Consider the following 14,532-nt stretch of genomic DNA (forward strand, 5'->3'; position numbering starts at 1 on the left):
CTTCAGAAGCCATGAGAAATTGGGTTAAGCTAAATAAAAACAGGCAGGTCTTATGGGAAAATATTCACACGAATTGAAATTCAAGAACTCTGTGATCTTTCTCTGCTCATACCCTAACAAGTGCCAATCCCATCAAAAGTTACAGCACTTAATGACAGAGAAGGATGAGAATGAAGTGACTGATACCTTTTATCCTGAGAGAGTTGGTCAGGTAAACATCAAGTAAGCTCATCAGGTCACAGATGAAACAACTTTACTTCCTTCAGAACATATTGAATATGTCGTAACAAAACTGTTTCATCATATAGACTCATTTTTTACATAGTCTCTCTCTTGTAGCCTAACTTTTTTTCCTGAAATGCTCAAACATGACTGTACAGTATACATAACGCTCAAGGCATTTAAGTAAAAATGATCAAAGCAGTTACCTTAACTCCAGACACTGTATTTCTTTGCATTTGACTTTCTTTTATCGCTATTATGCAACTGCCCATGCAAATCTTAATTGTGAATTACAGTTTACTTCAGAAGAGGAACTTAATTCCTTCATAATGTCCTATGAGCTGCCCCACCTCCCCCGATCCTACCTACATAAACAGCAGAATACTGAACTTAAGGTTATGTCAATGGACTCCACAAACATCAGGTCTTCAGCAAACGTGCTTTCCATCCAGATCTGAAATGATGAGGTCATGAATTAGGAAGTGATTCTGGTGGTGGTCATATTTACCTCTTTGAGACAGCCCATAAAGTTGTTACTGACTGGTGACCCTGGGAGGTCTGCGGTGCTGGGACTGCCTCCGACATAGAAAAAGTCATCAGAACCCAGCATGGTGTAATCTTCTTGCGTGTAGCCCGTTGTGGTAAGAATCCCATCCACTGAGATTGTCACCTAGATAACAAAGCACAGGGAAAGGACACGCTATACTCAGACCTAGATACTGTAATCCTGGGATATGCCTGTTTTGTGTTTTGTTTTATTTTTTTCATTTTGCTTTTTTTTTCTTATTGTTTTTTTCTGTTTTTGTTTTTGTTTTTTGTTTTTTTAGACCTATAGCGGAACCCATTTTCATGTCTGTTTGAGGTTTATCTCGGATTCTATTCAACTAGCCCTAAGAGAGCTAAGCTAGTTAGAGAGTTAACTGATTATTGAACTACTGTGTCAGCATCATCCCTACTGCAACTCAAAAGTTACTGAGCAGACACAAAAATGGTGTTAGTAAAATGCTTCCTAGGTTAGTTTTGCTGGTGTACATATTAGTAAAGTTTAGTCGTCCGTTATTAACTAATCACAACGTGCACCTGGTTAACATAAAAGGCACAAGCTCTTTCCAGCAACGTCACTCTTGGCACTACTGAGCAGCGGTTGTTCATGCAAGTGCCTACGCCCATGCCGCAGTGGGGGGAAGGCAAAACAACCCGTGGAAGCGGCACGCCCGATGCGCACATGCAGGAGGGACAGTACGGTTCAGAGAGGAAAGGAAAGAAAACAGGGAGAACCAAAGGGGAAACAAACAAACAAACAAACAAACAAAAAACTGCTTTGTGATGACGTAAAGATGAGTGGGTGTGGCATCTCCAACATTCCCAAATCAAGTGTGCATGCCATGCGTCATGAATGGTTAGAGACTGGCTGAGCCTGCGGTCACTCGGGCCAGCCACCATTTGTCTTATCCCGTGTTAACCACAGCTGGATGCAAAAACGTTCGAAACGTTAACGATGCCCCCTACAGGTGAGTTGGAAAAACAGAAGTTGACAGGAACAGGTAAAAAATAAGAAGGTCCACAACAGATGAAAAGAAGGAGGTCAAAGTAAGCAGAAGAGTACCAACCGCAGTTCCTCTTTTGTTAATGATGTCTACAGTTAAAAGAAAGAAAGAAAACACACGGCAAACCCAAAATAAGAAACAATTAGAATGATATCTACCGAACAATGTAGTTTGTTTACCATAGCGTGTCCAATGCCTGAGTGCTTTGTGGAGAAGGGGGGAGAAAGGAAATTAAAAACTGTGAACAGAATAACGATCGTTACTTAAAAAATATGATGGTCTCTACCATGTTAGTACATTTTTTGATTCAGGTAACGGTTAGTAGAATGAAACATTCCATGAATGACATGTTAGTTATTAAGCATGTTAGTAACATAGAAAAAGGGCAAAAAAATTTTACAAGAAAAAAGCAGACTAACAAATAGGCCTCCCACAGAGGTAAATATTTTTCCTGCCAGTTTTGTTCATAACTTGCTACCAGACAGCAACAGACATATGGCAACATTCCCTTTGGCTCCCTGAGTACATCTGACAGACATTTTAAAAAGTTCAGAAGGGATTCAAAGGCCTGAAGCTCATCAGCTGACCACTGCCGCCCTATGCCCGTAAGTGACCCCGCCCCCGCCCTGGCCCTCCCCAGCCCCAGCAACTTCGTAGGAATCGGTTGGCATTGCCCTGCTACTCAATTTTACAGCATACAAGGACTCCTCCTCAACTCCAAAACTTCCTTCGGTCATATTGATGGACTTTAGGGTCACAGATTACTGCAATGAAACAAAGCAAAGATCCTGACACATAAAATGAGTAGAATGGGGTTGTGTTCAATCTGTCCTGCCACACATGCACCCCGGCTGAACGGCTACGGTGTCCTTTGAGCTACCAATTCAGAGTTTGCTCTGCAACCTGAGCAAAGGCAAATCTAGAAAGTGGGCTCCTCGAGCCCCACCCTTCCTTCTGTGCTTCTCTCAGATGAGCCTCCGGTCTCTTGGTGAGTATCTGAGAGAAGAAATTAAAAAAAAAAAAAAAGGAAAACCAAAGAGACAGACTTATAGGAAGTTCGGGTTCTACAGCTGTACTGAGGGTGCGTGACCGCCTCCCAAGGCCGGTGTGATGCCTGCAGGGCCCCTTCCGTGCCAATCAGGCCTCTGAAAGGTGCTTGGGGAGGCCTGGAGAATCCTTCCGTTTCACTTGCCTGCCTTAGCTCGGCTATCGCTGCTATCCTCAAATCCCTTATGCCTTCTCTCCCTTGGCTAGTCTAAGTCTCTCCGAAGTGGGAAAGAAAAGGTTAGACAGTTAACAGCTCAGAAAGAGAGGGCTGTTTTAGTAAAGGAAAACCCGAGACAATCGATCACTCTGCAACTGTTCAGAGAAACAACAAATATGTTAAGGATATTAGTTTGAGATCAGTATGTACTGCAGAAAATTAGTCACTGTCAACACTTCACAAAACGATACATAGTAATTTCATGAATTTCAAATGATAACCAAAGCTTATCATGTTCAATATATAAGTATAATCTACTCACTTTCATCTGTACATATATTTATATATACTGTAATAATATGTCTCAGTTAAAAACATACAGTATATGTGGACCCATAGATTAACTACAGAATTGATCATTATCTTGTATATAGACTTCTGCAAGATTAAAAAAAAAATACAATTGAATAGAAATGGACACCTAGAATGTGAACTGGCCTCTCGGTAGTCATTTGGGTTAAACTGAAAGTGTCTGTTCTAAAAATAAAATAAAAAATAGATAACTTCATAAACAGACTCTTCAGGAGATATGTAAACTCCTAAAATCACTTTTCCCCTCAGGGATTTTTCTTGTCCCCATTTCAAAGGTGAGGGGTGGGAAGGGTGTAGGGATTGATACAATCCCGGATCACAAACACATGTTTATTGACTACAAAAAAGGAACTGTGATTTAATGACCCCAATGTGCATGCTTCCAAATGATCACCATGAAAACTATAATTTAAAATCAAACAAATAAAAAATCAAAAAACACAACAAAACCACACACATCACAGGAAGGGCAGGTCGCAGAGATATCCTTGCAGCCCTCTGGGAAACTGTCCTATGTCGCTGTATCAAAATAGCCTTTGGGCCCCCAGAACTTTCTAGATATGCCCCTGCTCAAGTATGGCAGGAAGATTCATGTCAAAAGAAAAACAAACAAAATAAACCCCACAGCTAATTTGTAAGCGACTCTGAGGAGCCCTAGCTCATGTTGTTAGGGTTTCCAAGTACCACACACACAGCTGTAGCGAGAAACAAAGCCAGTTACTCTCTTATCCACTGCGCTGTTACCTGACGCAGATTCCTGGTGACTTTCACATCATGCCAGGCATTATCATTAAACTTTCCGTTCACGGGCTCCACTAGCGCTTCAAAGGCCCCTGATCCCAAATTAATGACCAGAGAGACAGCTCCATTTTTCAGGGCAAGATTGACATAATCAGCGGATTTCCCAGTGTGAAGCATCAGTCCATTCCTTTGAAGGGTTTTAAAGGACAGAGTTATTTCATCGCTGCTGCTTTGAATGGGGTTTTGAGACAAGTCGTAGCAGAAGTATTCAGATCCCTTGAAAGTGGCAATATATTCTTCTTTTCCTAGAGGGAAACAGATACATACGTACATAAGTAAAGCAATATACTATTGTAAATCAGCAGATCTCAACAGAAAAAAAAAAAATAATCAGTCTGCAAATTAACGCCTTGGCTAATAAACATTTCTGACTGATGACAGACAGCCCTGTCAAAGAAAGTCAAAAAGTACTGTAGGTGGCAGTATATACCATTCAATCAACCTCCTCAGCCATTGGGCCATTAACTACGGTAGCTAAATGTGACATTCTTGAAAATTCAATTAATTTTTAAGTATCACTGCAAGAGCTCTGATCAGAAAGAAGTAGGTCTGCGATATCTCCGGGGCATGAATCAGGTACCATAAATGCATATGGGATGGTTCTACTCCGCTGGCAACAATGGTTTCCAACGTATTTGCAACTTTCTCTCCATCCAACTGAGGCATTATTTTAATTTTCAGTAAGATGTTTGTATTCAAAGATCTTCTCAGTGAAGAGCCAAATGTGTTCATCACTGAGAAACCATAACCAAGTATCTGGTGAGGGGAAAGCAAAGAAAAAAAATAGAATTTGGTCTGGGAGTAAACAGATTTCCTATAGATCATGTGCATTTTTTTTCTCCCTGGATAAAGGGAGCAGTGATAGAAAACTTAATGGAGTCAGCTGGATTGTTGATTCATTCCCCAATCTCATCAAACAGATGATAGGGCTGGCTTTTATGAGACTGGTAGGAATTTCCAGCACGTCATTATGGGGATAGCATATAAATGAAGTCTCAAAATTTTCTATATATTCAGACTTCACCATATGTAGGAGTAACAATGTGAATCCCACAAGATGCTATACAGATCAAACAGTAATGTGGCTATTTGGAAAGTACTGTCTTGTCCCACAGATGAAATGAGTTTAACCAAAGGAAGAGTGTGAGCCAAAAGCTCCCTCAACATCCTGGACAATTATGGTATTGTGCCAAGAAAACTGAGATGGTGTGAAATCAGCTTCTGCTAAACTATAAACATGGAACTCCAATTGGTACTGAATAATCTTAATCCATTTCACTGGTAATATAGCATGTCTACTATGCCTACTGGAGGATTCATATACCAAAAGAAGTCTCACTCTAATGGTGGCAATATATATCTATAAATAGATAGATATCCTATCAATAAATGAAAAGATCCTCAATCCTATGAGTCTCGAGGAAAAGGCACAAATCAAACTATATTAAGATATAATTTCATAGCCATAAAATTGAGAAAAACAATGTTAAAAATAGGACAATTCCAGTTTTGGAAAAGCTATGAATAAACAGTAATTCTTATCTATTGCCAATGAGACTGCTGATGAGATGAAAACTGACCGACTATAATAAATACTATTTGGCACCATGCAATCCTGTGGGAATTTTACATTTTATAAAGGTCTCAGTCCTTAGAAAATCATTATCATAATCAATAAAAATAACATTCCCTAGTTCTTTCAATTCACTACTCTCTGCTCATAGTTTTGATCATTAGACGATGGGTAGTCAAGTGAATTTGGGTTCATATACATGTACATACATGATATATGGTGGTCCTCTTATCTGAAGATGATATTTATCAAATTTTCATCCCCAGTGAGTATTCAGAATAAGTCTCTGAGCCACGGGGAGTTTTAGAGGTCCACCTTAAACCTTTAATTTACATTATGAAGAAAGTGAGGCCCGTGAAATTTAAATGACTTGCCAAATTCAGAAAGTGTGCCAATAACAGAAGCAGGGCTACACCTCAGCCTTCTGACTACCAGTAAGTAATAAAAAACAAAGTTTGGGGACTTGCAGAGATTTGGTCTAATTAAAAGGCCATAGCATTTTATCCACATGACCTCATATAATTCCAAATCTGCATAAGTTGGAAGGAATCTTGACAAAAGATTTGTTTGCTAGATAATATGGCAGAGTCAAAGGGAATCATGTTAAACAGATTTTGCAGTTCATTAGATGGCAAGTTTTTAAGATATTTTAACAATGATATTACTTTTACTTAAAAATGAAAATATAGTATCACTCTTTTTGTATTGTTTAATTTCAAATTTGGATAATTCAGATCTGCATTAAATGCACCCACACAATTTTGGAAATATTCACTCTGTAGAATATGCCATTGCCTTAGAACATAGTAAATGAGACACAGTGTTCTTTTTCATGAAAGAAGATGTAATTTATAATCATTGAAAAGTTTTTTAATTCAACATTATTTATATTATTACTATTATTTTAGTTTTACATAAATTATTCTACTTTCCATGATGTATGTTTTCTCCAATTCTTTGTCTTTTACTATAAGTTTTGTGTTATGTCATATGCAAATAGCAGCACAATAAAGAGTTATATATACTTTACTGTTAAACACTTAAAGAATGGGTCTATGTCAATTGGAAAATAGCCCAAATATCCAAATATCTAGTTCACATATAATATATGCTAAAACAATAAACATTAAAAAGACATTTGATCCAAAGCAATACAGAATCAACAAATATTTATATCTAGGATACAAAAAGAATTTATATAAGTCAATAAGAAAAAAAGGACTAGACAAATTAACAGGAAAAATAGACAAAATACTTGAACAGACACTCCATGATAAAAGGGCATACATATGAAAAGATGTTCACCTTTATTAATTAGTCTTCAGGGAAATAAAGATAAAACCACAATAAAATATCAATATATTTCACTGAAAAGGATAAAATGAAGAAGACAAAAAGTACCAAGTGTTTGTGAGAATGTGGAGCAACTAGAACTATCTTAAATTATTGGTGGGAACTAATTTTTGAAATTGTTTGGCAATATCTTCTAAAGCTGAATATATGTTCCTCTATAACTCAGAAATTCTGCTTGTAAGTATACATCTGACAAAAATGTACACAAAGATCATCAGAATGTTTTCAGTAGAACTATCTATAATCTCAAAATGAACACTACTGAAATACAATCAATAGAAAATTGGATAAATAAATTGGGGTATAGTCACACTAGGGAATATTAATCAGCAATGAGAATATATGCTCTACAACTACTACATGCCAGATACATGGGTAAATCTCACAATAATAATGTTGAGGAAAAAAACCAGACACAAAAGAGAACATATTTATGACTTTGTGTATATATAAAATTTTTAAAACTAAGCAAAACTAATCTGTACTATTGTAAGTTAAGATAATGGCTAGCCTTGGTAGAAATGGAGGGAGGAGAACTTTTGGGGTTCTAGTAAAATTCTGTTCTTAATCTGGGTGTTGGTGATGGATGTGTTCAGTGTGAAAAAAATCATTTTGCTCTAAACTTATGATATGTGCACTTTCTAGTATTATATTTCAATAAAAAGTTTAAGTAATTTGGATAATTGAGGATAAAATGAATTAATCTGATAAAATATTTTCTTCCTGATTAATAGTGTGATGAGCAAGATACTAGTCCCATCAATGCTGCATTTATTAGTAGAAACTAAAAAAATAGCCCAGCTGGTATTGCTCAGTGGTTGAGCATCACCCAATTCCAGGTCAGGGCACATGTCTGGGTTGTGGTTTCAATACCCAGTGCAGGAGGCAGCCGATCAATGATTCTCCCTCATCATTGATGTTTCTATCTCTCTCTCCCTCTTCCTTCCTCTCTGAATTAAATAAAAATATATTTAAAAACTAAATAGCAATAGTAATAATAAAAATGATGTTGCATTTAAAACTTTTCAATGAATAGTAATATCCATTAATATAATTTGTTCTTCAAAACACCCTCATAAAATTTAGAGGAAATAGATTAGGCTGCATGGATGTAATTATAATTGTTTGGAGGACCATACTCTAAATGTATTGATCAATGGATCAATTGATAATGGATCGATGAAGGGAATCTCTATTATTAATGTTATGGTAGAATTAGAGAAACATTAAAAAATAAACTTCAAAAACTTGGAGCATTTATTTAATAATCTATATTAATTTATTTTATGTTCCTGTAAATTGGAGGAAGAAATTGAATAGGGTGATCTTGTATTTTAATTCTATTCAATTTCCATCCCTCCTTAGATAAAATTGCATAGTTCTTATTTTTCCTAATTTTCTGAGGGAAAGTTCAATGGAGAAATTGGAATTCTATAATTTCTTTTAATGTTGACTGGATGAGCTGACTTTAACAAAGATAAACCTGATGGGAATAAATATGAGTTCTAATCTCTGGTCCAAAAACACCCAAATGAATAAGTAATAGTACTATACAGGAAATATGAGTCCCTAGACACAACAGAAATAAAGCAAAATTGCCCAGCCGGTGTGGCTCAGTGGCAGAGGATCGATCCAAGAGCCAGGAGGTCATGGTTCGATTCCCGGTCAGGGCACATTCGCAGGAGTTGGAGGCTCATTCCCCAGTAAAAACATCATCAGTGATGTTTCTATATATCTCTCCTTCCCCCTTCCTCTCTGAAATTAATAAAAAAGTATTTATTATTTTTTTTAGAAAAAGAAATAAAGCAAAATCTTTGGAGGATTTAGAATATGAATCATCAAATGATCAATGTACTGAAAAAGTCCATGTAATAAGCATGGGTTATATTCGTGACAATATTAGAAGAGGGATGGGATGGTCCTGTATCTTAGTGCTGGTCAGCTAATGACTGTTATACTTCTACTTGACAAGCTGGAATGTATTTGGATGTCTGCTAAGATGATAAAAGACTTCTAGATTATGTAAGGTAAATAACTCTCTGAAGAAAAGACTTAGGGTGAAAATGACAGCACCTCCAAATATCAGGAAAGATGTCCTTTAGAAGAGTAATTCCATTCTGTATGGAAGCAGGGGTATAAATAGAATCAAAGCATAAAAGCTATGAAAAATATCTCTCATTATGAGGAATACTCTCTATCAGAGTTACCCATACATAGAGCATTCCATTTGATAGAAAACAAATTTCTCATCACTTAAAGTACTTAACCTTACGTAACTGAACTACTTAGTGGGATGTGATAGGTGTTCAATCTTGGATGGTAGATTGAACCAATAGATCCTTTTCAACAAAAAGCACCACTGATTTCTATTTTATAAAGGGAATGTTAGACACAGAGAGGTTAAGTGACTTCTAAATTCACATAGAAATTAATTCTCAGGACAATGCCCCTTCCCATTATACATGTAAAATCTCATTAATTTGACTGTTTCCTACAACTTTTAAGTTGACAGAACTTCTTTACCAATGGATGAAGGCTAGATAGATGTCCTGCTGTCCCTATACGTATACATGAAGAATTTCAGGCCATTTTCCTATACCAAGAAATGGGCCTACATTATGGTTCTTAGTCTTCATATATTAAACTCACATCATACAGTTTTGTAAGGTTTTACTATATTCATGTGATTCTAAGGTTGTGTTCAAACACAAGCCGGAAACTAAAATCAACATGTGAAAAAACAAAACAAAACAAAAATAGACATTTGAGGCAGAAGCTTGCTTCATTTGTTTTTCTACTCTAGAAGTCAAATACACAAGAATATTTTGCCAAAACATCCTTGACTAAACAAAGGTACACACTAGAAGTTTACATTATTAAATAAATAATAAAGCCTGGATGTCTCTGACTGTAAAGATGAAGGAGGTTCAGGAAAACAAAAGGGAAATCTGCCTATTGAAAATCACATCAGGTTAAATCCTCAGTCCCTAAGAACTGCAATAGAAAATAGCATTGTTTTGCTTGCCACAATGCTATGTAATTTATAAATTAAAACAATCAATTGATTACTATAAAGAAACCAAGCTTTAGAAAATATTCATTCTTCAAGGGTTTATTTCAATTTAGGTACACCTCAAGGCAACCAATCTGGAAATAAGTTGCCAAACATCCATCAGATAACTCCACAAAATAGATATACTTTTGATAATATCCTTGAAGTGATTAAATATGAAAGCTAAAGAAGACTTAGATATTGCTTAGTCCACCGCCTTCATTTATTAGATGAAGATACTGAGGGCCCAACAGGTAAAATTATGGTCACATAACTAATTGTAGTAGAATCAAAATATGACCTTGCCCTCTTGACTCCAATTTCATGCTCTTCCTTATTTCCCAGATATTGCCATGAAACGAGCCTCTAGTTCATGACCAAAACTAAATTCAGCTTAAACTTGAACATATTTTTTTTCCAAAAAGTAACCCAGGATATGGTCCAAAACTTTAGTACAACTATTTTCCAATTCTACTGTGCAACCGATTTGCATTTGTTTAAGTAACTGCAGGTGCTATGGACCAAATAGGCCCCTCTATGCCTGTCTGGGCTCATGACCGGTCTGTTCTGCACAGATCATATGATACCAAGGGAAAGTAATTCACTAATACTCTGGCATTAACCAGGTGTGCAATATCTTGTGTAGAATCACTAAATTTCTGGCCACTTTTGGCTAATTTATAACTTTAAAGTAACATCTGATATACTAAATCTTATCCCTCATCTCATTGTCAGAGTTGAAGAGGAGGGGAAGGATGTGGTATGGTATGCATCTAGGTATCTTCTTAATACCTGACTTAAGTCTTAGCCCTTCGTGCATTGACAGAGAGAGAGAGAGAGAGAGAGAGAGAAGAGGGATTCATGTGGCTCAACCTGCTTCATCCTTCAGCGCCAATCTCCACATAATATCCCAGAGCATCTGGCTACTGTAATCCTCTGGCCCAGCAAGTGGCTTTCTTGTGAGTAATACTGGCCAGATGGCTCAAGCCCCAGCCTAAGCAGAGAGTCTGCTTGGCCCCTAGGATGGTAATTATCCTGGCGACGCCAAAGGTTGAGAGTGTAGGCTATATCCCTGTTGCCTCTTTCCGCCCTGCCAGTTCCCTTCTGCCCTCCCCAGAAAGGAACAGGGCAGGTCAGCAGGTCTGACACATGCACTTCCATGGGTCAGAACATAGATTGCCGGCCTTCCTTTTTTGCAGGCATACGGATGCAGGCTCTACATGCCATTCTACAGCAGTCTCTTTTCCCAATTAGGCTGGGCAAAGGAAGCACACTTCTCCTTGAACAGTGCATTTTCACAGGGCCTATGACCTAATGACTTTTTCCCCTACTCTCTATCCCTTAATGCTGAGGTAGAAGGTGGGAGGTGGGGAGAAGGACAGCATGTTAGGAATGGTCGAAGGGTCAGTTTGGCTGTCTTCTAATAAGTGATGAGGTGAAACTTGGTCAGTTTTTAGAGGTTCTCTTTATAAAGTGCAGGTTACTTAAGTTCTTTTGTTTCAGGGGACTCTAGTCAATAATTCTATGAGGAAAATTTCTCTGAATGTGCCATTATGTACTTAAATTCATACTGGGCATATAGTGGGCAATCCATGATCAGTTATTACAAGCATTATTAAAGTAAATACTACATTTTAAAGGATTATCCAGTTTTTAAAATTAGCTTTTTAGCAAAATACTATATCATGATGCTCAACACCCTAATTTTAGGAAAAATGTTGGTTAATTAAGATTCCTGGAGTAATAAAGAAATGGAAGCATTACAAATAGCACAAAGAGAGGAAAGTATGTCTGTATTAATAGTTCATTCTTTTAATCAGGCTTTTACCTAGATGATTTGCAAAATGATTTCATGAGAATTTTGTGCTTTTATAATTTTATTTTTCATTTTCTCAGGGAAAAACCTTGAGCTCAGAATGAGGAGAGTTGGATACTGGTTTCTACGTAGCCACTTTTCAGCTCTCTGCCCGTGGCCACCCGACTTAGCCCCACTGGGTCTCATTTTTCTCCCTAGAAAAGTCACATAGCTGGGCTAAGTGATCTCCAGTGCTTAATTCTAAAATTCTATGGTTCTATAACATTCTTGATTTATTGAGCCACTGCTTTATTGATTCATTCAATAAACATTTACTGAGGCTCAACTCTGTGCCAAACTCTATTGCTTTCCTGCTGTCAAAATCAGGCAACATACTAGAGTTAAAATGTCTTTCAAGATTTCTGATGGCTGCTGCTTTTAAAAGGAGATTTTTATAGCAACCTCTGTCCCTTTGGGCTTCCACAGCTAGTTCTCCTCTTAACCTGTAAGGACTTAAAAACTGAGAAAAACAAAGGGACATGGAAAGATGTTTTGGTCATACTCTACAAGAAAGAAACTTTCTGTTCTGATCACCTTTCTTCCTTAGCTCCCCAAAATACCTTTGGCAGATTTTCTACGTATGCTAGCGTGTTTAAAGAATACGTTTAATGTTTATTTCTACCAAATTTAAGGTATTTATCCATGTAAATGTAATTCCTAGAATAATACAATGTTTTAAGGGAAAGCGAATATTACTTACTATAAGTTTATATTAATTAATTTGGGATTATACACATTTCTCCAACAGAAGTATAGAAGAATCAGTCAATACTGAATAGCAGTTTTCTATGGATAGTGCGCTTAATTTGGAATTAATTAGAAGCCATTAATTAGTTTCCCCACTTTATGGTTGGTGCTATATGACCACAGGTAAGTAACTGTGGCATAGTGTCCTTCTACAATGGTTACATTCGGCCTGTTATGACACACTCTCAGATTTTTTTAAACATGAGGATCTATAACATAAAGCTTATGGCATTGTTTTAATTAATTACATACTGATCCTTCCATAACATCCCCTCATCCCATCTATCACAGTTGTGTCGAAAACATTGTAAATCAACATTGTCTAGCTCAGCATTTCTCATCCCAGGTTCCTCATCTGATTTAAACAACGTTTGCCTAATTCTCCCTGAATGTTACAAAACTAGCACCTTTCTAGATACACAGGAAAGAAGTTAATTCATGATGCAAAATGTACTCCATGCAGCTTTGTTTCTTTCCCAACACAAGTAGAGGTCAAGCCTAAGTGTAAACACACAGATTTTATCAGAAAGATTTTGGAAATAGCTCACAGATAGAGGAATCATTGAACCACCCAGTCTTGGAAAGGAATAAACATGTGGAATGTCTCAGCTCCTCACAGTAGAGTTTCTGATCTCCTCTGGGGTTGGACCACTCATATAACTCGACAGCAGTTTGATGAGCTCAGCTTGTGTTAGAGTCCTTTACTCTCAGATCAGACTGTTGTGATTGGAGTGGTGGGGGAGAGGGGAGTGGCAGGATAATAAAACCCAGACATGTGGGGGGAGCATTGTGACAGCACAGCCTACTCATTCACTAACTCCTGACGTTGCCAACAAGCTGATGTTAGGACCTAATACGAAAAGAGCATCCTTTCTAGGATGTAAAGAATTGTTATAATTTCCTTTTTAGATTTACCTGTTATAAACTTAGGTCTTAGGGCCCATTGTAAAAAAAAAAAAAATAGCTCATTTGAGACTAATTTTATTTGAATTGTGAAACTTTATCAGAATATCACAGTGAATCACAAAATATAAACTTTAGAGTTAGAAGAGGGAGACCTATAAAGGTTATGAGATCTTCTCTGGTATCTATAGGGCATATGTAAAGTTGGAATGAGAAACTGAATTTCTAGACCAGTTGATCCCAAATAGGGCTGGCCAGCAGAGTCACCTCAAAAAACCTTTAAAAAAAGCATATTTGTAGTACCCATTGTCTTAAGTCTAAATTTATAAGTGTGGGGTGGTATTCTTGATACTTTCTTCTTTTTTTTTTTTAAATTCCTAACTCCTTCCAATAACCAGTTTAGCTTAAAACTCAATGTTTTCTGTAAAGTAGTAGGACTTCCCTCAACTTACTCTCCCTAGAAAGAACCCATTTCCCAACAAAGAGTGAGCACAAAAAGTGTGATAAAATAAAACTAAGCTATCAAAAAGCAAAGTGCATTCTCACTTTTTAGTTTTGGAAGTAATTTGATTGGGCAAGAGAACATTCTGGCCAAAATGAATAATACCACCTCTTGAATCAGCAGCTATTCTTAACAATACATACATTCACTCCTCCCAGTGAGTTCTCTGGTCTCAAGGAGAGGACACATATCCACATTCATAGGCTGAAAATGCTTTTCCCCCTACTTATTGCAAGCAAACCAAATGCCCTTTTGAAACAAGTCTTTACTTTCTAAAGATCATTTGCCTTGACACCATATGACAAGAATATATGAAATGTTTTATGTTCTATGCTACAAATAAGTAGCCTCCACCTCCATTCCCCAACTACATGCCTTTTCCATGAACAAGTCATCCTATA

The 14,532-nt window shown here is 37.0% G+C and overlaps 1 protein-coding gene across 2 annotated transcripts in view; it reads right to left on the reverse strand.

Moving 5' to 3' along the window:
* Positions 1-14,532, reverse strand: part of NRXN1 (neurexin 1) — a 994,129-nt gene that overhangs the window by 615,523 nt on the left and 364,074 nt on the right. Inside the window, exons 2-4 of one of the 2 annotated variants that reach the window (XM_079791722.1) lie at positions 4,090-4,391; positions 1,928-1,972; positions 731-892 (exon numbers count right to left, since the gene is read on the reverse strand). In XM_079791722.1, the coding sequence (XP_079647848.1) occupies positions 731-892; positions 1,928-1,972; positions 4,090-4,391 (509 nt within the window). The remainder of the gene's footprint in view (positions 1-730; positions 893-1,927; positions 1,973-4,089; positions 4,392-14,532) is intronic. The other variant, XM_079791723.1, reaches the window with a different exon arrangement.

Source organism: Cnephaeus nilssonii (assembly GCF_951640355.1).
Source record: "Cnephaeus nilssonii genome assembly, chromosome: 15".
NCBI lineage: Eukaryota > Metazoa > Chordata > Mammalia > Chiroptera > Vespertilionidae > Cnephaeus > Cnephaeus nilssonii.